The following is a 24,850-nucleotide window of genomic DNA, read 5'->3' as shown; positions in this document are numbered from 1 at the left end:
TATTTATTATGCTTATTGCACTTGCATAATGTGGATTGACTAGATGATCATTTGTGAAAAAGTGTGTGGAAGGGTTTAGTCTTTCCTGTGGGGAAGATTTAACCCGGACATAAATTCGGAAAAGAGATAAGTTTTGGGTTGATTTTTAGGCTGCTATTAACTTAAATTTGAATAAAGGGCAAAATTCTCAACTAAACTGAATGATATATATATATATTTTTTTTTTAAATATAGCAAATATAGAGTACAAATAGGTGCTACTTTATTTATTTGTGTTATAAATTATTAAACATAGGCCATTAAAGATTTTTTTTAAATTGTTTACGGCCAACTTCGGTTATTATCTCTGAAAAAATATTTAACTACATTTAGTAAACGAATATATGAATATATAGGTAAAAAAAAATTGTATATAAACCATTTTAATTAGCGTAAATTTAAATTACAAACGATTGATTTACAATGGAAAACAAATTTAACGAATATAAATTAATATTTGTGTAAAAAAAATCTTTTGTTTTCATTTTTATTTTAATTTTATTATGTTCTTACTGCAGGAAGAGCAAAATTATTTTTTTAATAATAATATTTAACCGAATGCCGAATTTGCCTCTAAAACCACGCGTAATTGATTTTTTTAATAATGGTCTGTATATCATATTTTAAAACATAAAAATAGCACATATCCGTTGATCCAGTTATAATTGCAACACGTTTTGAAAAAAGCAGAGCACCAGTTCTTTTAAACGATTATATTGATAAACTAATTTAGATTTATTTAATAATAATAATAAATAACCCGTTTGTTCATAATACGAATATTTTTGTTTTTTAAAGCTGAGTTAAATAACCTTAGTTTAATAATTTGAACCTAAATGCGTATAGATTTCACGTGAAACAAGAAACACTACAAACTGACAAGTGATTCGGTCTTTACGAGTGTGGAATAGCGAGAATAAGAATGATTTGATAATAGTGGTCGATATAAAGTCAAATACAAATAAGTGAAAGGTTAATCTTATAAGGATGTCTAACGTAAAAATTGCTATAAGGGTGCGACCCCTCTCGTTGATGTAAGTGAATAAGAATTATTTAATTGGCATGTAAATAAAAATAATTGACTACCCTGAAAAAAAATTAATTCAATTTTTAACGTAACTGACCGAAACTTAACTTTTAAATTGGAAAGTCGTCAATTATACGTACACAACTGTTGACCCTATAAAAATCGATGAAAAAATTTACCTGTGTAGTTATAAAATTCAGAACAGTTTCTTAAGGCCCCGTAATAAGCGTTGAAAGATGGTTTGAGAGGAAAATATGTAAATACGAATGTTAGAGGGAGCGCGCTAATATTAAAAAAAACGATAATAATTAAGCGAAAATGGTGAAAGTATTTAATAAAACACGACTGGTTTGAAATAGAGCACAAATCTCTCGACAAATGCTTTAGTTACATTTAAAGATACACTGTGATTTTTTTCATGCCTATAAGATATTAAATAACGGAACAAAACGTGTTATTTATAATTTTCGGTACATACTTTGCGATTAAAATTTTATTCTTTCAAGGGAATTTCATTCAATTAACTTTTAGACATAATAAATGTATAGATATTATCTTAAAAAATAACATGTTTTTTGGAACATAACAACTTAAAGAATTAACAAATTACCTACATAGTACACATATCACACACAACCGTAATTATTATTAAATACATATGTAAAATAAGTTTTTATAACTTTTTAAATATTTAAAGTTTTTTGTATTTTATTTTATTTTTTAATATTTAATTTAAATTCGTTTAATTTATCATTACTTCAAAATAGTTCACTTTATTTACATACAATTTGTAACATAAAATTGTTAAATGGGGGGCCTCAGAACGGGTAACCAAGTAGTGCGATAATATATAAATAGTATAAAATAAAGTCTGTCTGTTAGTGCGCTTAGTTCTTCTAAACTACGAAACGGATTTTGATAGGGTTTTCACTATCATTTAGAGAATTTCTTCCGAAAGGTTTATATATATAATACATGCATTCTAAATTTATATAAATTATAGAAAAGTTGATGTTTTGTAATCGTAAAAAAAAATATTTTCGGGCGCTTACATTGCTAAAGCTGGCTTAACCCTTTGAGATACATCAAAATAATGTAGTACGGAATTGTATATTTTAAAAAGGCCTACAGAAAAGTCCATGGTGGTCTATGTCTACCTCCTAAGGATAACCCACAGCAACGCTGGGTACACGTCGTATTAGTATTTTATAAAAACAAGTAATATTTCAAAATAATAATTATAATGGTACACAACTGTTGATCCTGTATAAATTGCAAGTGTGCCCCAAAGTTGTTGTATTTGGCAGCCACCTTTGGTCTGGAGTCCCAAAATACCTGAAGAAAACTCTGACTTTAGTATAAACGGGCGGTCCGTTTGATAAATTCCAGTTTCTTAACAAACTGATTGAAATCTTTAGAGAACAGGCGTCAGGAAGAGATGCTGTTGCGGTTCTAGCGGTGTTCTCGATTCTAGAGAAACTGTCATTGATCCCTTCGGCACTAAACATACGAGTATGTACAAGGTTGACATTTGTCACGTTGTCGTTTCTACTCGTTTTTGAGTTCAACAGCTCGGTTGTGGAACGATTTGCCGATATCTGTCTTTCAACATGACCCTCTCCAAGACCTCATAAGAATTAAGATTTTTCCAGAAATGCAACTTTTTTCAAATATTGTTACTGATTTCGCTTGAGACCATGATTTAAGCCACGACTGCAAAATTTCAGCCCGTTCGACGCCCTATGGCCAGAAAAAATGCATTTTAAAGTTCGAACCCAAGTCTTGCAATAGTGCCCGTAAGAATGATGATTTTTCTGGATATGCAACTTTTTTCAAATATTGTTACTGATTTCGCTTGAGACCATGATTTAAGCCACGACTGCAAAATTTCAGCCCGTTCGACGCCCTATGGCCAGAAAAAATGCATTTTAAAGTTCGAACCCAAGTCTTGCAATAGTGCCCGTAAGAATGATGATTTTTCTGGATATGCAACTTTTTGCAAATATTGTTACTGATTTCGCTTGAGACCATGATTTTAACCACGACTCCAAAATTTCAGCCCGTTCGACGCCCTATGGCCAGAAAAAATGCATTTTAAAGTTCGAACCCAAGTCTTGCAATAGTGCCCGTAAGAATGATGATTTTTCTGGATATGCAACTTTTTGCAAATATTGTTACTGATTTCGCTTGAGACCATGATTTTAACCACGACTCCAAAATTTCAGCCCGTTCGACGCCCTATGGCCAGAAAAAATGCATTTTAAAGTTCGAACCCATGTCTTCCAATAGTGCCCGTAAGAATGATGATTTTTCTGGAAATGCAACTTTTTGCAAATATTGTTACTGATTTCGCTTGAGACCATGATTTAAACCACGACTGCAAAATTTCAGCCTGTTCGGCGCCCTATGGCCAGAAAAAATGCATTTTAAAGTTCGAACCCATGTCTTCCAATAGTGCCCGTAAGAATGATGATTTTTCTGGAAATGCAACTTTTTACAAATATTTTTACTGATTTCGCTTGAAACCATGATTTTAACTACGACTCCAAAATTTCAGCCCGTTCGGCGCCATAGAGCCAGAAAAATTGCGTTTTAAATTCGAACCCATGTCTTCAAATAGTATCCGTAAGAATTATTATTTATCCATATATTCAACTTTTTGCAAATATTGTTACTGATTTCCTTTCACTCATTCCTCTCCTCAAAAGTACCGTCCACACAGCATCCCCAAAGATGACATAGGCCTTGATCGAAATTATTTTCCTCCGATCCTCCAGTGTGGAATTAAGCCCCGCATACCCAATTACTACCGATTTATAACAAGTTTCTCGTTTTAACAAGTTTTTAAGTTCCAAAAAAAATATTTGTTATATTTTTAAGACAATATCGATACATTGGTTATGTCGAAACGTTAATTATATGAAATTCCCTCGATATAAAATAATCACAATGTAAGCTCTGAAAATTATTAAAAACACGTTTTATTCTGCTAATTAACATTTTATAGGCATGAAAAATTTCACAGTGTATCTTCAAATGCAACTTAAGCATTTATCGAAAGATTTTTGTACTATTTCAAACGTGTCGTGTTTTATTAAATATTTTCACCATTTTTGCTTAATTATTATCGTTTTTTTAATATTAGCGCGTTCCCTCTAACATTCATATTTACATATCTCCCTTTCGGTTCCATGATAACTCAATACAGTAACAATTCAACACACTCTTAAAAAGTGATATAAAGTCATTAGAAACGATGAATTTTTTTTTAACCTAACCTAACCTACTTAACCCAGTTAATAAAGTTTTTGTTTCATTACTTTCCATGACTATATAACTTTTTAAAGATGTGATGAATTATCATTGTGATGATTTATCCAGTCACCCTCCCTTTCAAACCATCTTTGAACGCTTACTACGGGGCCTTAACGTAAAAAAATACTCAAATCAAACTGTATAAAAAAATTTTAATCTTCGTCTAAATTTTACTATCATGTATATAACATAATTAAGGTACACTTTTTAACTCTAAAAATATGTTGGCAAATAAAGACTTTTCGTAGAACGCTAACGAAATGGGCTTTGCTTAAATCTTTTTGTTCAAAAAAGCTCGAAGCAAGTTCTTAGTCATACTTCTTGGAACGAACATAACGCCAAGTTATGTCTTTCATTTTTATTTTGGTATCTCCTTTTAGTTTTCCTCCACAACTTTATTACTTTTTTTAAATATCTTACGCGGGAGGGAAAATTACTTCACAGCAATATTATAAGATCTTCACAAATATAAATATCTAGCTGCAATATAATCTAATATGGTTCACAGATTATTCGTTTCCTTGCCCATTGGATTGTGGGTAGCATCAATTATTTGATTATGACAATAATTGATGTTTTCGGTCCGTTATTATTATTGCTATCCGGACAACTCAAATGGCATTTCAACACACTATTAAAAGTTGATATAAAGAAATTTTTCGTAAAAATCATTATATTTTCAACCTTGTGATTCCAGAGATAGCCTTATTTTTAATGTCAGTGCCATAAATTTTTTCTTATAAAAATGATAGTAATGTAGTAACTCCTTCGTTTGTTCACGCAATTGCTTCATACGAAATTTTATAGCATATTAATGATCAGCAGAATCCATTTCTATCCAAAAAAAATACCCTTGAAAATTCAAGTCTCTATGTCTATGAAAGGCGATTTTCAGCCCACTGTGCGGCGGCACTATCGAGCGCCACAGCGCCTCTTGGAGGGAAAAACCTACTTATTGCACGAATAGAAAAATTAAAAGCACATCATTCAAATTGGATATTTCCCCTTCTACCACTTGAAATAGCTCGAATGAACCCCATAGGTTCATAACGGAAGAAATAAGTGTGTGTATATATCTGTCTACGAGTACATTCCTTAATAAAAGTATTATTTTTTTCAATTCGATGGGTGTCAAATATTAAAATTCTCCGGAAGTCATTTGGCTTGTGGCCTGGGTGAAATTTTATCCGTTTTGTAATTTTGGAGAAATTCCAACCGAAAACTTTAAATCTCTGCTGTTACTTATTGTTACTTACTGATCATTTTTAGAGAATCGCAGGATGAGTCCTCGTGCAAATCTGTCGTCGATGTGGAAGATGAACAAACAATAGCTATCACCAATTTAAAGGTAGTAATATTTAATATATTTAAACGTTTCAATAATTTCTTATTTTGTTATTTTCATTTGCGAATTGTGCGTAAAGAATCTGACTAAAATCTTCTGACTAAAGCAGTTATTTTAGCAGTGATTTTGTTAATTTTGTCAACGTTTATTTCCAGGTTCCAACTAGTCACGCCGGAGACAGTCGAGAACGAGTTAAAAGGTTTAACTTTGACTTTTGTTTCGACTCTGACGACTCAGCTGAAGAAAAGTCGACAACTCAAGAAAAGGTACCGCATGAAACATAATAAAATAATGTAACTACGAAAGTGGTTACCTTTCAAAATCGTTGTAATTAATTACTGGGTCAGTTGTTTCACAGAACTTTAACAATACATAAAATTAATATTATTAAATTTCTGTGAAACAAGTGGTCCACAATGGAACAATAACAAAACTTGAATATTAACTTTGAAATACTAATTTATATAGAGAACGAACCATTTATCAGCTCTCCATACAATTATCTTTCGTATTTTCTATGTGTTAAAGGAAAGCACGAATGACTCAACGAACAGTGTTCGTTGAGACATTAGTTCGTTGAGACGTTCGTTTAGCCCCTAATCAATGTTATTGATTATTTTTACAAGAAAAAGTTCCGTAATATAAAAATTTTATCAATTTTTCCTGAAGTAAGAAAAAAATACTATTACTTCACGCACACTTAAACACCCACAACACACTTATGAGTGGTTGGGGCAGTTAAGCAGTCATCACTGTGGTTGCAATAGAATAACGGTTTTACCTAGAGAGATCATTTGTGTAATGTAACAATGTAAAATTTGAATATCGCCAAATCTCGATGGCCATTTAAAGTATTATAGAAATTGAAAACTATAACAAAAAAATGGAACCAGATATTTCAGATCTATTAGGATCTAGTTCAGTATCCATAATTTGTATATACAAGATTATCAGTGTACGTTGCTGTCGACTGAGTTCTAAATATAAATCTAAACAGTAGACAGTTTGTTGTTGTTCTCGTTTGAAACTGTTACAGCCATAAACATTGTAAATCTAATCTGGCACTGGCGATCGATAAAGCACTATCTCAATACGATATTGTTCGTCATTGGTAAATATCGTATTTGTTCCAAAATACAACAATAAACACGGACATCGAACCCTAGAATATAATGCTGCGCATACATACGAGAGCCGAACTGCCGAACTGAACCTATGTGGAATGAAGCAACCGCAAATGGCGCGAAACGCCGCCGCCGCTTGCAGTTGCTTCATTCGTTTCCCGCAATTCGTGCTCGGTTCGCGTTTAAGTTCGCAAATGTATACGTTCCATCACGCACCCAAAATGTTGCCAAGTAAAAAAATTGTAAAATCCCAAATAGATTCAGATATATGCTGAAAACGTGGCTCGTAAGTAGAAATACTTATACTCTACTATATAATAATACCTACTTGTACTAATCATAAATGAAATAAAAAGAATTTGGCATTCTCAGACTATAAAAAATATTACCATTCGTTATTTCGGCTACTGGCATTATACCTAGCTCTCTCATTAACAATTTAGGCGTATTAGATCTATAAAAAATTTATATATAAAAATGCAAAAATCAGTATAGTTAACCAAATTTAGGTAAATAATAACAGAGGAGCAGTAAATAAATAATAAATAACAATTATGTAATGGAGAGTAAATTAAGTAGATTATGATTAAATAAATAATATTATTTTGAATACATGTAGGATAACAAAAGATTTTTTAAATATTTATGTTGAGGGATCAGTAGGATTTATAGGTCCTGTTAGGAGTTCTACCGAGCCGAACCCTCTGATATGAAAATATCTGGAGTCGGTGAATTATTTTCCCATTTGATCTCTGGTGAGTTGACGTGTTGTTCTTGTATTGTTTTGTATTTATTTTGCTTATATAATGCATTGCATAATGTGGATTGACTAGAAGACTAGATGATCATTCGTGGAAAAGTGTGTGGAATGGTTTAGTTTTTCCTATGGGGAAGATTAAACCCGGACATAAAATCGGAAAAGTAATTAATCATTACTATCAATCAATAGTTATTTATTAGCATGTAAATTTAGTGTTATTTTAGACTGTGTGCCAACAATACTAATCTGAATATTTAATTTATTGTTTATATTTATAATTAGTAACAATATTTAACGGGAAGAAACTCTAAATAACAATAAAAAAGTTTGAGATATTTGCGAACACGGTCAATGATGGATAAGAAATGTTCCGACAGCCTATAGACAATTATTAGTGGGGCCTCCATAGTCAAATAAGCTACCGGTTAACTGTCAATATACACATATGTTTTTAAACATGTCGTTATTTACGCAAAATTACTGACTTATGAAGCTCTTAGAACTGATAGAAGTCGTATACGCGGCGAATTGAATCCATTCGGGCCAATGACGCTACATTGGTTCGGGCTTGGAAAAACGAAATATGTCCAGTAAATGCGGGCTGTCAATGCATATTTAGGTTAGTAATTAAATTCAACAATGTCAATTTATTAATATTTGTATGTAACAATATGACATTTCGGAATGTTAATTCATACACAATACCTCCAGTGTTGCCAGCGTATACCGATTTTCTATAATATCTATATTGCATCATAAATATCGGGCTGACTATCAGCAGCGCGGCCGTGCTCGGGAAATTGGTATGAAATCATCGCCTATCGATCCGATACTGGAAAATTATCGATTTTACTGTGCTAGACCCCACGATGTAGTACGTACGCCTGTTTGCCATATGAAAAATTATTACTTATTATTAGTATTTTAAATATCTTCATAGCATATAAATACTCTTACCTTATCAACGAGATAATAGAGCTCAATATATGGAGATTAATCTGATTAGCATAATAAATAACAAGTTTACTTAAACAATTTTAATGTATTTTTCTAGATATTTGAAAAACTTGGTCAAATAGTTCTGTCGTCGCTCGCTAGGGGCCAGGATGCGTGCGTCTTGGCTTACGGCCAAAGCGCTTCCGGGAAAACTCACACTATGCAGGGGACAGAAACTCAGCCGGGACTCGCACCTCGCCTCTGTCACGCGATGATGGCGACACCTGATGACACTAATGGTGAAGCTATCGTTAGGTGAGTCAAAAAATTTATAATTTAATATTTTTTTAATTAAAGTTTCGATATTATAATGGCGTAGGTACATAAAAAAAGCATTTTAAATTAGTGTGTGGTTAATTTTATTATGTGTACAGGGAACTGTGACAAAACAATAAATCATTACATTACTATTTGTGCATGTAAATATTTTAAAATCATACTAATTAAAAAGAGAAAAACCGAAACCTTATTTGGACCATTCTGAAACCATCCAACCTAAAACATGAAAAACTGAGAGAACCTCATTTGAATATTTGTAGAATTAAAATAAAAACCATGTTAAATGGTAAAAGTTACATTATTATTATAGAAGGATTACAATGAAACATTGTTTTTTTTATATACCGCCAAAGCTTTAAAGTTTCAATTCTGAATGGTGGTCTTCCACTAGGGCGATACTGAGAGTTTCTTCCATTCTGTGACGTGCCGCAAATATACTATTATATTATTTAAAATGAGTAAATTAATGATATAAATTTTACTTGCGCTCGCCGGGCTTTTACGGCTTGCTAGTCGAGCTAGTGTCATATTCAAAATCATCATTATTTTACATCGATAGTTTCGGCAAACTAAATAAATAATCTTTTTTCAAGTTTTCAGTGAAATTGCTTTTTGTCTACTTTAAAGTTGAACACATTTAAACATTTTGTTCAATATTTTTTTACATATGAATGTAATTCTTTTATTTGAATAATGCTGAAACTGTCAACCCACATGAATGTTCCTAATTTTGAACTTTTGGGTTGGTACACTTCATAGTAGGATTCATCAAAAAGTCAATTTTTGCACCTCGTGGGTTGGATGGTTGTGGTTTCTGCAAAACCTGTCCTTTTTTTACATTCGACTTGCGATTTAATAAGTAATTCTTGCGTTCGGTGGGTTTTAAAATTATTTTTTCTTTCATAATTTTTTTAACGTTGAAAACCACAATTTCACCCAAAAAAAAAAACAGTTGCGAAAAGATATAATACTCCGACTAGTATATATGTATGTAGCATGTAGGTCTGAGAGATTTTCGAAGGTTTGTCGTCGATCATATTTTCTTTTTGCTTTGAATTCTTCGAGAGCTTTTCAAATATTCCAGCGGCTTTCAACCGAGCAGATCTTTTCAGAATTTGTGATGTGAGTCGATCCTCGTAGGAAGAGTGGATGCAGTTCGGGTAGCTAATAACTACCTGCGGCACGTGGTAAAAAGGGGCCCCAGACAAGTGGGGTATTATTCGGTTCAGGTGTTTTGTGTCCAAGAGTAGAGCAAATTCAGTACCAGATTCGGCATACTTATTCAGAGACGAAAAAAAATCATTTTTAACTTTTTTTAATGATAAAATTATGCCGGAACGCCTAAAAGAACTAGGCGTTTCTCTGGCCATTTTCAAATATCCACTTTCGTACGTGAGTTTGAGTATTTGCGATCCGAGGACATCTTCGTTGTTATGATATCTGATCACAGACGGATGAGAAAGACTGTTCAATAGTTTTAAATAGTAACACAATGCCAATACCGACGATGAAAGCGTCCAGCTGAAAAACAGAACTCTTAACGCGTATCTTTTAGGTTGCCGCCACGCAGAAACAGACAAAAATATGGACCAGACCATCAATACTATCGACAGTATCGGAATTTTATACCCGATAACGTGTTCGAGTATAAAGGATGCGAGTACGATAAACGAGATAACAATTGCAGCAGCAATCACCACGCTCCAGTTGATGACGGAATCCGAGGGGTTGACCACAATCCAAGCTACGTCTTCCGTACCAAAGCAAAGCAATGGACTATTTCCAAACTGCACGCCATCTGCCGGGTACCAGTACAGGTCGTTGTAAAATAAATGCGAGTACCGTGGATCTTTATAATCCATGCGTACTTGCTTATTCTCTGCTGTTTTAATCCAGAGCATGAGACGGGTTTTTGATGTTGGAATGAGAAGTGTCAGTATCTGAAATGTTGGGTGGGAGGTGACGTAATCTTGCACCGCTTGAGTGTTATCCAACAACTTGTAAGTAAAAAACAAAAATCCAACAGCACATGAATAGTCTGTACCGACTGTATGGTTCTCTAGGCTTGATGGCTTAAGAACAGTGTCTGGAACCGGATGCAACTTTTTGAATTCTTTGAGGTAGAAATACCTGGAATTCAAAGATGAAATACCACATTCGTCGGTCTTATAAATTTGTATAAAAAAGAACTTTCCCATATCTTGCAAAGTAAGTAAGTTAGGTTCGGATACGGTTTGAAACCCTGATGAATTCTGCTGAGCAGTTACGATCATCAACAGTCTTTCTTCATGACCGAGAATAGATATAATATTAGCGTAGATATTTTTCAAAGTATCGATGATAATTATAAAATCACAGTCAGAGAACGTCTCCTGGGTAAACTTGGTTTCCGACCAGAACTTCTGGAAAATTGAGAAATCGAAATTATACACCATCCTGTCAGGCAATATTGTGATATCTCTTGTGAAGATTGAAGGGGATGATTCTGCAGAAGGTTTTTCAAAGTCAGCGTCCTTCATTCTAACTATCATCAGGCGAGATCCTTTACTGAAAGCCTTCAAGTAATACTCGACAACGTTGGACATCAAAACATCATTATATTCTTGTTCTTGGAGAATGTGTCGTGCGTGGGAGTAAAAGATATCAATAATTGATGAAACTACAAAAAAATATATCAACCACTTCTTCATCCTGGCTTCAAATACAATGCTTCAATGTTCTTTGTTATAAAGAATTGTTTGACCAGCTTCAAATACAATGCTTCCAGAAAGCTCTTTGTTAAAATAATTGTATAAAAAGGTTCAGGTGGAATTTTGTGTACCTACCCAGTATATTTTACATTGTGTTTACGATCAGTGTCTGAAGTGACCAATTTCTGACAGTGATAGAAAAATAATAATCATTTTAATAATTGAGCTAATGTTAAAAGTTTGTAATTAGGATATTCAGAATTTCAAAACGTTTTTACCTCTCTGATAGTTTCTTTTATTCTAAGTTTCTTAAAAGACCATCATAATAATTTGTATATTTGAAATACAAGATATTCTACTTGCAATAATAAGGAACTCCATTGAAAAATAATATTTATTAAATTACACTAAACTAAGGAAACTTCCGTATTATTGTGGTAACATAAAACAAATAAGAAAAAAACGAAGAAGAATGAGATCGAGGGAGTTATATGGTGTGGGAGCCCTCTATCCCCCATCCATAAAGAAGGTTCCCGTTTTTACCAGAAGGGCGTGCTTTTTAAGATATAAGGGCTGGAAGTTTCGCCCTCTAGAAATTTCTAGAACAGTCCAGAACATTCGAAAGTATTCGAGAGCATTCCACAACATTCCGGAAAATTCTAAAATTTTGTTGCATAATGGTCGGAAATAGTCTGGAACATTTCGGAACATCCTGGAACATCCCAGATCATAATGAACTAAAAACGGGATTACAGGCCGTTTCCTGATAAACTTTTAGTAAATTCGTAATCTATCTCATTTAGAAAATTTCTTCCGGAAGGTTTATAATATACACGGTGTCCGGAAACTCGTAGTACAAGCGGGAAACTGGAGAATCTACACCACATGGGGAACCCAAATAAACATAAAGTTTTTTGATTTGAGCATTTTCACAAAAAAAAACAGAAAAAAAATATTTTTTGGCTATATTAGGGTTTAAGTTTTTTCTGGTGTTTAGGGTTGAACAACAGATGTTTTAACCCTGCAGAGCAGAAATATTTTATGATTACACCGGATTAAATGAAGGGTGATTTCAAAATAATGCTTCAAATCCGAGTTTCTTCATTTGTTTTACTTTCAAATACTTTTACTCGATAACGAAAGCCCAAATCAAAAAAAATATACTACAAAATCGACTCCAAATGTGATGTAGATTCACCAGTTTCCCGCTTGTACTACGAGTTTCCGGTCACCCTGTATAATATACATGGATATTATATTTATTGAAAGTAGTGAGAAATCAAGCAACGGCATCAGCTAGTAATAATATAAAAACTAAAATGATAATTAATCTGACATCTCCGTTCCATAATTTGAGCAGCTGTCCATTTATTGGTGGCTGTCGGAATTGGGTGCCTCGGTGTTGGTAGTCAAATCCGGAGAAGTCATATTACACAATAGTAACGAGACGCTGAAATTTGATAATGTTTTCTTCAATTAAAAGCGGTTAAATTTGAGGATAAAAGCATCTCGATTGTCCCAACCCAGTATTATACTGACTACTGACTTATCAAACGACAAATTTGTGTCCAATGCCACTTGATTGTATCTGTATGACGTCACACCCAACCCGCCGTAGATTTCGTGTGTCTTGGCGGGCTTTGAAAATTATTTTAACTGTGAAATAAACGTTTATTCTGGTATTTGAGTTAGATGAATTTTGTTTTTAAATGAAAGATATTTTAATTAAAATAAATAATAATATCTGCAATAAATCTAGGCGATCATAACATATTATATCAAACAAAAAAAAACACTTGATTATTCTTATTTTTTAAACAACCGGTCTTAGAATAAATATACTTACGGTCAAATCCAAATAATACAAGATTAAATTTTTTTGTAAAATTTTGAAAGGAAATTTCAGTAAACCACTTTAATCACTGGCATTTATCAATATTGAAACATTGCAACTAATGTGAACTGTTGGTATGAAATACCTACGCAGGTACTAACCAAATGAGTGTAATTTCATTAAATGAAAAAAATGATTTTATGCATTATTTGAAAAATAGTTAGTAACTAATGGCAATGGATTACATTCTAGTGGCTGCATAAATGTAAAATACACTGGGCCTACGTGCGCGACGTATGTAATACTACGTTCCCAGGCCGATGTGCACACTTGTCCTACGCACGCGACGCAAATCCGTTGTGATTTTAGACTAGCGAAAACAAATTAATCCCTATTTTAAAAGATTCATCGTATTCAACGAACTACCGACGGATATTAAATAAGCTAAAAGCCTTGCAGCTTTTCGTGGGTTATGCCAAAATAATATTTAAAAAAAGTTTTACATGTAAAGTGAGCCTAAATGTCATAGAAATAAGTATGTTAGTTGTAATTTTAAAGGCTTGTACTCATTGATTTAGTCTATGCTTGTACTAGATAAGTAAATAATATAACTAAATAAAACGTCTTTCTAAAGATATTGATTGTTCATCTGCCATATTAACAACAAAGCTAGCAACAAACGCCGAATGCCAAAACAATCAAAACAGTCAAATTATCTCGTTGCCAGGCCTTCGGCGCCATCTTTGTTTTATATGTTCTACGCCGATCAATCAACAGCTCAGCTCGGCAGTGCATGAGGAGCATAGGATCGCCTTGCGTCTGTTTAAGTATCTATTTTATAGAAAATGTATGGATTTTAAGTTGTCCAGATGTCTTAACTCCAAGTGTGCCAAGAAATTCACTGTGGATTTCCTAGTACCTCACCGCACTTGCCTCGATTTTATGATATTCTGAAACTTAATAAATCCTCCTAGCGTAGTAAAATATACTTTATTCGCTTGGAAAGGAAAAACACATATTAATATTATTTAAGTTCGTCGTTTTGTCACTGGCAAATATGTTTATTTTATGTGTAAAATTTTATTCGCAAATTCTGTGCAAAAAATATCATAATTCAGATTTTCAAAAGTATTGTATTTAATTACAGAAAATCCTTACATGACTTATTTGTATCGTGAAAAATGCTCATTTAGCTGGAAAATGTATTAAAAATCTGAAATATTTTCGTAAATCTTCATTATATCACAATTTTTATAACATAAAAGAGAAAATAATATATTTTACTGAATATATGATGATGTCCTGGAAAAAATACACAGGATAGATATATTTTTGTAAATAAATAAACACATTATCTAGTAAGACGCTAAATTTTATAAAAGCATAATTTTGCAAAAAACAAGTAAGTTATTACAAAAATAGGCATCTTTTCCCTGGCATTCAGATGGTTAATGCGTTGCCTACGGTGTGGTTACCAGAGATGTGCTTTATTTCATATAAATCCATTTCAAATGGAAATGCAAATGCAAAATGGGTATTTTCCATTTTGCATTTTAAATGCTTTTCTAAAAACCATTTTGCATTTTGCATTTTGCATTTTAAATGCTTTTCTCAATGCATTTTCCATTTTAAATGCTTTTTTCCAACATTCTTCCTACTGTCTCCACTCTTTTTTTCATAAGCCCCAAATATCAGTCGGTCCTCAACCTCGCTATGAGAGATAATTTACATTTGTCAAGTTGCTACCTGGTAGGAGCCCTGGCAATTGAGTGATACCATTACAAAAAATACTGAACATGGCCATGACGCTGTAATATTAAATGTTAGATAGCAGTTTCTATGTTTTTACGTTGGCAACATTAGTCCCGCGCAAATTTTTTGTGGTTTCATAATCTGTAGTCGTTGGGTTTTTAGATTTACCATCATGTAATATGTTCTACATTGATGTCCATTGTTAAATGACAAAATTGTTTGAAAATTCTATAATTATTTTAATTGTTTGACCTGAGAAACCATTTTGCATTTTCAATGCATTTTGAAAATAGGTATTTTGCATTTTGCATTTGAAATGCTTTTCTAAAAACCATTTTGCATTTTCAAATGGAAAAGTTTTGACCCATTTCCATTTTGCATTTCAAATGGTTTTGGGTACCCATTTTGCACATCTCTGGTGGTTACGCACGTGGGTCCAGTGTGTCCTCACCTTTAACCTCACAAAACGCTGTACAATTATTGCGCAGTCTAAAGTTTTTCTTTGCTTTAATATGAAAGTCGTTATTTTGAACGACAATCATCCAAATGGTAACGCCTTCAACTGGAACATGGTAATGAGCTTTCAAAAGCAACTGAAGTGATTTAGGCGTGTTTCTATACCCGAAGTTATTATTTTTCTTTCTTTCTGAGGAAATTAAAAAGCAATAAAACTCTAATGAAAAATGGTTGTTCTAATACTAGTATTCTAATATTTTTGAGGCTCGCAATTGTTACATTTTTATGTAGGTAATTATCATGATCCCGACAATAATATCATTGAAAGATTCCAACGTAAATGTTTGAGGTGTATCAATTTTAAACATGGAATTCCTATAGAATCAAAAGATTCCGAATCCAATTTACACTTGGAGACTCTAAGAAGCGTCTATTTTGCTTTTTTCCAATCCGTAGCAATATATAGTATTGTGGGATGGGGTGGTTTTTCTGAATCTATTATCAATCGAGTTATTACAGTACAAAAACTAATTTTGAGAATTACATTTAAATGCCAACACATCCACCTCTCAAATGAACTATTTGCTAAAATTAGGGTCTTAGATATTCGCGAGTTATTTACTAAGACAAGCACACGCCCGCTTTTCATCAAACCTGGGATGCGTGCTCCCTGAAACTAGAACCACATTCGCTCAACGACAATTCTGGTTCATCGCTCCTACAATATACAATGCCTTAAACACCGATAAGTCAATTAATTATATATCCCTTTTTACTATCCGTGTTCAAAATTCGCTATTTGAAAGGGGACGAGCATTCTTTAAAGAATACATGAGTTCCTAACACTGTTTAAAAAAAGAAGTTTTAACTCCATCATTTATTTATTTATTTAGAATTTACGGCACTAGTGCCATTTACATACAAAGTTTTTTTTTTTTTTTACACATATAGGGTTTTCCAATAAGAGGTGTTATTTTGACATTCATTCGTAAAAGATCAATGGTTTCGTTGCTTGTGTGGCACGTAGCGCCGTCTCGTTGAAAGTAAACGTTGTCCAGATATTGTATTGATATACCATCCAATTCCGGCCATAAAGAATCATCTCTCGATAGCGCAATCCATTCATCGTAACTGTTGCTCCAGCCTCATTTTCGAAAAAGTAAGGTCCAATGACTCCGCCGGACTTTTCAACAATAACTCTTGGGTTTTCCGAGCCTCAGATGCGACAATTTTGCTTGTTGACGAAGCCACCGAGGTGGAAATGGGCCTCATCACTCAAGATGACTTGCATTTTTTTTTAATATTAACTCCACACAGGAGGCTCTGAAGAAAATAATTTCCCTCAGGGCCTATGTCATCTTTGGGGATGCTGTGTGGAGGGTCTTTTTGTGGAGAGGAAGGAGTGAACATGGGTCTTGAAGAGTCCCAAGTTGTAGGAGGGAAGAAACACAGAGGCCGGCAGTTCGTTCCACAGCCGGGCTGTTGAACCTAAGAACGAATCGTAGAAGCGACCCGTTCTCATGTGACAAATGTCAACCGTGTACAAATGTTGGGCGCGCGTTTGGCGTGTATCCCGACCACGCACCGGTGCCGAAGGGATCAATGACGCTAGTTCCTCAGAGCATCTTCCATTGTAATACCGATAGAAGAAGGACAGCATACCTACCTGACGCCTGTGCTTTAAAGATTGCAGTCCGTTTGTTAAGATTGGGGAATCTATCAAACGGACCGCCCGTTTCTGCACAGAGTCAAGGGTTTTTTTCAGGTATTTTGGGGCTTTGATTCACTCAAGTGAATTTTAATAATTTCAATCCGTTGTTGAAGCGTGTATCGTTCCATTTTTATTAATGGCGTAGTTTCTACTTGTCAAATGTTAAAAAATGAGAGCTTCAAAAGTAACATCTACCGAAATAGCGGGCTATTCAAAATAACACCTCTTATTGGAAAACCCAGTACATAGCGCAGTATCAAATTTTGATGAGAAAAATTAAAGAATTAAATTTAGTTAAAACATAACAAATAAAATAACAGTAAAGATAGAAGCAATGACAATAGCCTGTTATGTAGTGACCTCATTAAAATAAGTGGTGTTAAAATGTGTTATTAGTGCAGCTTTATACTTTACAAGGGGAATATTAAAAGTATCTGCGATTTTAGCATAAAAGTTCCCAAGTGTGTGTAATCTATTTATAACTGAGTTATATCCTGAGACTGTGGTATAATTGTCACAATAATACATACTATCAGTATAATAAGAATTACGCATAATAAGAATGACAGTTGTTTGAATAAATGAAATTTTACGTATTTGTGATGGATTATTTCAAATGAAACACTATTATTGACTACATGTCTACAACTGATATTAACTGTTATCGTACCTAATATAATTAGCTCATAGGAGACTTGCAGTGCTTAAATATGTGTTACAACCGTCAATGTCTATAAGTTGAATCAATATCGTATAGTTTGTCAAATTTGACAAACTATACGAGATAAAAAATTGACTGAAATAAAGGATTATTACATATTGATTAATTGTACCCGTGTTTATGAATAAAAGGAGGGTAATTGTGCGATGAGATTAGCAGTCGGTTTAATTAAAAGGCGTTAATTTTACTCCAACTGGTGGTAATTCCTTACCTACAACTGTTACTGTATCTAATAAAGTTTAAAATTAGATTATATATACACCTTCATCAGGAGAGTAAAAATCTATATATAAAGGTAGATTATTACAATATAGCGCCCCTGAGGTGATATCTCACAAAAGCGGCGCTATGCAAATTGTCCAATAAATAAATAAATATAATGTTTACATTTTATTGTGTACATATGCATTGATGGAAATAGAAAAAATAATGTTTTCCGATTAAACTTTATTTTATTAAAAAACAAATAACTTTGTTAACATCAATTTATTATATCCAACCAATACATGTTTCATGAGCGAAGTTCACCTCATCAGGAGTAAGTATACACCGAAGTCAAAAATAAATATAGATTGCAAATGGGAAGAAGAAGTGGGAGGGGTAAGATTAGGCTGGGTTTATAAGAATTAGGAATTACAATATCGTTAGATGGAAAAGACCAGTTAAGTGGGAAAATATTTAAAAGATAGTTTATAAAAAAAAATCTTGTTAATTATATATGCTTTTATATTAACATGTTTCCTAATTTCTAAAATTTCAAAATTATTTATTTGCGATGCTTTATATCGTGTGTGAAGTATTTTAAGACCTGAAAAAAACAAATAGCATATAACCATAAAACAATATATTCATAAGACAAATAGCATTTAATAACGGTTATTCTAATAAATTGATAGTTGAAATACTAAATAAAAAAATTAAACATATTCTCTTCAAACGGTATTTCTAAAGATAGAAATAAAGAATGGCGTAGAATTCTGTTTGTGGATAACGATACTTCTAAAATTACATATAAAAACATTCCTGGTACTATTCAACTGGCGTTTTACACTAATAACAATGAAGAAATATATTCTTAATAATAAAGATAGCAAAAATCAAACAAAAAGATAAAAATTCAGGTCTTAAAATACTTCACTCAGGATATAAAGCATCGCAATTAAATAATTTTCAAATTTTATAAATTAGAAAACATGTCAATATAAAATCAGATATAATTAATAAGCAAAAAACAATTATAAATAATAATGAAAAATGCCATTACAAAATGATAAGGTTCCAGAAGAAATCTTCTTATTAAACGCTTGTTAATGATCAAGTAGTCAAGTATTGTGAGCTGCATATTTAAATATTCGCGCCAGTCATTTGGTTCGTTTTTATACCGCCAGAGGTGCGCTCTGTCGGCCATCTATAGCCGTGCGTATCGGCCATATTTAAGGAAAACCTGATTTTTTATAAACGTCAAACATAATCCCGTAACTGTGGATAATTTTCATTATAATGTAATTAATCCAATGGATTATGAACTTTCTAAAACATATTTTCTTCGATATTATCCAAAAATTATATGAGCAAAAACGATGCTTTTGAAGAAATCTCGTATTATTATGAGGCGATCCTATTTTAGTATGAAATCGGGTCTTAATTTTCAAGTTAGCGGAATTTATCCGAAACATACTATTTGAATTCGACCAATCAGAGAGCCCAGACCGTCCAGACGCTAGGGTAATTATATTATAGAATCCTTGATACCTTGATCTAATGGTTTTAGTTTATTTTGTTTTATCTTTATTTTTATTTCTAATATGGATAAAAAATTTCTATTACCATAGTAATTTCCTTTTCGGTTCCGTTTCCTAGTATGGCAGTTGAGAAAATCACTAAAATTTTATATTTTTAAAATTTATAAAAAAGGTATGATTTTTTATTACATTTGTTGAATATATTTTAAATAAAATTGAAAATTATCAACTGGACACCTACGCCAGTGACATTGACTGTAAATGCCGGTTTCCTCTGGGGGGTACCTTGGGTAAGGATTTGCAAAGAAACACAACTTGCGAAAGTCGTCGGACAACTGACTGGTTGGGCCAGTTGTTTGCGTATTTATTGGGATTGAATTCAACAATTTGTACACGTGTTAATGTGGAGCAATTATTCTTAAATCTAAACAGAAATATGATAAGCGTCACAGCGCTGAATTAATTACTAAGGTCCCACGGTTTTTCGTGCGAGTAATTCATCCTTGAACTGGCGATATGACACGTGTGCAGCGATTAAAAATCTTATCATCGTACGAGACAAGCCTCAAAGGAGTCGGCATCGTAAAATGTGTGACATCAGACAAATATTCATTTTCTTGATTATTTAATAATTATTTAGGTATATCCATCTGCTGTCCGGTACAAGTTGGATAGCTTTTGTGCTATTAAGGTTGATTCACTTTCATGTTCCTACCATTAGATCAAGGTAAATATGTATTATTGTGACAATTATACTACGGTTTCAGGCCACGATTCTGTTATAAATAGATTCCACACCGTTGGTAACTCTTATGCTGGGTTAGCAGATGTTTTTAATATACCTGTATTGAAGTATAAAGCTGTACTAATAAAACATATTTTAACGAGGTCACTGCAAAACCAGTTTTTTTTTGTTTTTTTCTTCATTTCGTTCTGTAATTTTATACTAATGTATTTTCTTTTATCTTTTGTCTTGTTTACTTATATAATTTTATGATTTTTCTTTTCTTTTTTCTTTCTATATTGTGGTAATACTGTCAATATCTATAATGCATGTAAATGCCACTAGTGACGTTAATTCTAAATAAATTTATATATGTATATCTTTGTTGCTAGTCTTAGATTAATTACAAAGTGGAGATAGGTTACTGAGACAATGCGCGTGATTTCACTAAACTAGGTGGACATACTTGAAATGTATTGCGTTTAGTATGCACATAAGTTTGTTTGTCAGACAAGCTGTCACCAGTTACCACAAACACGTCGCTCTAGACTATTTTTGTGAAAAAAATGCCTTCTTGTGCTTTTGAGAGGTGCACAAATCATTCACGGACATAAAACAGACCTCATGGATACACACAAATAATGAATTATTTCAATAAATATACGAGTATTATCCACAAAGCTTTTTGCGACAACGGTAAATGCCGAATTAATATAAAGTGAGATGGCGAACGCAGCAACGGGAGCTTGTAAACAGGACAAAATTTCTGCGATCCAAGCCACAAATTATGGGAAAGGAACAAAGCAACCGCAATCGGTATTTGCGGCCGTTTGCGGTTGCTTCGTTCCTTTCCCATAATTCGCGGCTCGGTTTGCGGAAATTTATACATAACATAAGAATGACAACCTTCTGGCAGTAAGTCGATGTGTACAGCCTTTTGAATTTGTCTTATTAGGCCATTCATACACTGAAATACTTACAAAAGACTCGAGTTCTGTCGTGAGTATCCGCCACACTATTTTGCTAGGGTTCGTAGAAGACGCGACGCGTCGACTACGGATTCAACGTGAGTAGTTACTCCATCACATTTAGATAGTACCTCTTCACTACACGCCTACTAAATACTCTATATCAGCGTTCTCCAACCTTTTTACTTATGCGAACCGAGGAAAACGAGAGAAATATTTCGCGTATAGGCAATAAGTACGGTATTCTGCGGTACGCGAAAAAAAGCAGAGAAAAACCAGCAGACGTACGCGGACCGCCGGGTGAAGAACACTGCATTCAGTACCTACACATCCACTGAATAGATAATACCCACTAGAAATGCCTTCTGTGTAGATTTGAATAGAAACCATTGACGCCAGTGACTGTACCTTTTGGTTCTAACCCATTTAGCACGCGCTCTATCTATCTTACATCTGTGTTGACATCGTAAATTATAATCCCATTTAAGGCAATGCCATATGTAGTAATGCAAAATCATACGTTTTTGGTTTGAAAATTTTGTCGCCTAGAAATTTTTCAGATGCTTTAATTAAATACTGCGAGTAGAATACATCTTGACCTTTGAAATAATCGAGTATTTTTTAGATAAGTTTTTTTATAATCCCAGAAAAAAATAATGTATAAGGCCTATGAAAACTGCTTTAAAGTTCAAAATCTCCTACTTACGAATACATTTTCGGTTATAATTTTATTGTATAATGTGGCAAATTAAGTTATTTATAAAATCATCGAAAAAAAATTATATATTTATGCCTGAACTCCACAAAATAAAATAAAAGGCACTTTTTGGCCATGTTTTCTTCTTGCATAAATCAAAACAGGCGGATGGTGTTAAGCAGGAATTTAAACCTTATCGCCGTCTACGTAAGGGTTGTTATTGATAGCGACTTAATTTAAAATATTACACGACGTAGTGCATCGCCTTAAATTGAATACTGACTGCCTCCCACGTAATACTTTTGGTTCTGACCCATTTAGGACGCGCCCCGTCTCTCTTACACTTGCCTCACATCGTATATGCCATCCCATTTGAATTTCATACAAAATATAGTAAATAAATTTCAAACACAGTTCTGTATTCGAAATTTAAGCAAAGTCTGGTTAGACTTTTGCATCACGAAAAACGCCCACAACGCATTTCTGGCGTTCTTCTGCATTCTATGTACACATCACTGTCATAATAATCAAAGCTGTCGCGCGAATCGGTAGTGCTTCTTTTGTAATACTAGCTTAATATGGTGTCATATACGAGTATGTAGAAATATAAAGTAATAGATTGTTATTACCCTCGTTTAAAATTATTTAAATAAATTACACATCATTTAAATAATGTGAACACTCTCGTATAAAACAATTTAAATTGATAACTTTTTGATAAATTGCTCACTTTGGTTTTACCGAATTATTGCTTTTGATTTACGATCTAGTTAAAAAATTATTCTTCTGCATAAATGATTTGTGAAGTTTTAAGTGCCAACAAGAAAAAAAAAAATTTTAGTGAATAGTGAACTTGTGCAGTTTTTGTGTATTTTTTGCGAATAATAACGAAAAGAGTAAGTAAATACTGTAAAGTAATCAACGAATTAACATTGTAAGAACTATTAAACACCTCTTGATAAACATGAAAAGCATTTGACGATGTTTCGCAAGGCATTTAATTTTGTATGGAACAGAATACGCCACGATCTGGTTCAGAAAATTAGTTAATTAATTATTTATTTTAGGTACGGGAACATCCCAAGGTTTTACAAATTTGAAATCGTTTTCTATTAAAACATCTCGATATTAACTCTTTCAGTCCCGGGTTTAATTCAAATTAACACGAACTTTGTGATTTTTTTTACTATAACTGTAGCGATTTAGAAAAGTTGGGTTTTCGTATCTTATAGCTTGCAGTATTCTCAATGGCATCTTTTTTTTGCTCGACTGCAATTTTTATTCTAGCCACAAAAACTTATGTTGAAATATCAATATTTTCTAATCAAATTACATAAATTTTAATGCATAAATATGTGTTCTTTAATAAAGACATCAGATCAATTCACTGTTCACAGTTATTTGCCAGAAATTCGTAAATTAATTTCAATGTTCATTAAAATTAACACTGGTAGTGAAGCACACATTTTCGATAGGTATGGCGAATTTTTAAAGATTATTATTATTGTTAGACTATTTTTTCAAACTTTAGAGATAATCATTAAATTTTAAATGTGTGTTTTTGACATTAAACAATTATTTGTATTATTTGTGTGCTACGTTTATTTTACCTAACTATTTAAAAATACCCTCTGACTTCCAATGTTAAGCAAAATTATCGTAAAAAATGAAAAATAAGTAAAATCATGATATTTCAAAAATAGTATTTAATTCTAGTTATTATCAATCATTAAATATTTTATATGTGTAGAAACAATAAGATTTGTGTGAAGGGGTTAAGTATTGTATATATTGTTTTAAATTTAAAAAAAGAACATTGTTACAAAATATTATGGCATAAGAAAATAGTGAGATCAGAAATAAATGAGATCAAACGTTGGAATTTCGAAAAAGTTATTTAGCTTGCCTGTACTACTATGTAGAATCACTCTTCGAAGTTAGCGCATTTTACCCCCGGACACCTGTATATGGCATAAATTTTCTTCACCATTTTTGCTTCTTAGACACTCGTCTCCTGGCCTCGGACCTTCCTGTTCTGCTCCAACTATTGCTCGTCCTGCCCTGAAAAGAAAGACAAACATTCTCGGGTTACGGATAACCTGACAATATTTGAAAATCTGCTACTACCACCACACTTAGCGGAAAATGTTGCTTTTGTTGTGATGGAGGACTTAGCCAGCCGAGGAATTAAACACGCCACGCCTAGGTGAGACCCAAGCACGATGTCAACTCGGCCACCGACCGGTCAGATGTTTGAGAAGGGTCTTTTTAAGTAAGCGAGGAGATGAAGTTCGCGGAAGGAAAACGGGATTAGGGGTGGACAGGAATCTGGGGTCAGTGTGGAGTAACGAACGAATCCATCCCTCCCACTAAGGTGCGAGGCGTTGGGTCGATAAAGACCGGCTGGAGAGGACGAAGGGTCTCCTTTAACCGGCCTCTCCCGATCCAGCCTGCCTCGCAGCTGGCTGGCAGACGCATTCGCCATTAAGACCTGGACTAATCTCACCCTATGAACCCGGGTACTCCCATCGTATCACATAATAGCTTGTCACTCTGTGTAGCCCATGGCAAAGGCGTTGGTTATCCAATGACTGGTTCCCGGGGCGGCGGTACTCACACCCGCCTCTCAAATTGAAATGAGATCCTATACCTAGAGATGGCAAAATTTAG

General features: G+C 33.3%; 1 protein-coding gene across 1 annotated transcript in view; it reads left to right on the top strand.

Annotated features, from left to right (window-relative positions):
* Nucleotides 1-1,026: 1,026 nt before the first annotated feature.
* LOC149416611 (uncharacterized) overlaps nt 1,027-24,850 on the top strand; it is a 70,880-nt gene continuing 47,056 nt past the window's right edge. Inside the window, exons 1-4 of the mRNA XM_089641283.1 lie at nt 1,027-1,073; nt 5,651-5,729; nt 5,882-5,992; nt 8,665-8,861. Of these exons, the coding sequence (XP_089497409.1) occupies nt 1,027-1,073; nt 5,651-5,729; nt 5,882-5,992; nt 8,665-8,861 (434 nt within the window). The remainder of the gene's footprint in view (nt 1,074-5,650; nt 5,730-5,881; nt 5,993-8,664; nt 8,862-24,850) is intronic.

The sequence above is a fragment of the Hesperophylax consimilis genome, chromosome 16, assembly GCF_061612785.1.
Source record: "Hesperophylax consimilis isolate HC1 chromosome 16, BYU_Hcon_1.0, whole genome shotgun sequence".
Classification (NCBI taxonomy): Eukaryota; Metazoa; Arthropoda; class Insecta; order Trichoptera; family Limnephilidae; genus Hesperophylax; species Hesperophylax consimilis.
The sequence above is the reverse complement of the archived record's forward strand: the minus strand, read 5'-3'. Positions and strand labels throughout refer to the sequence as shown.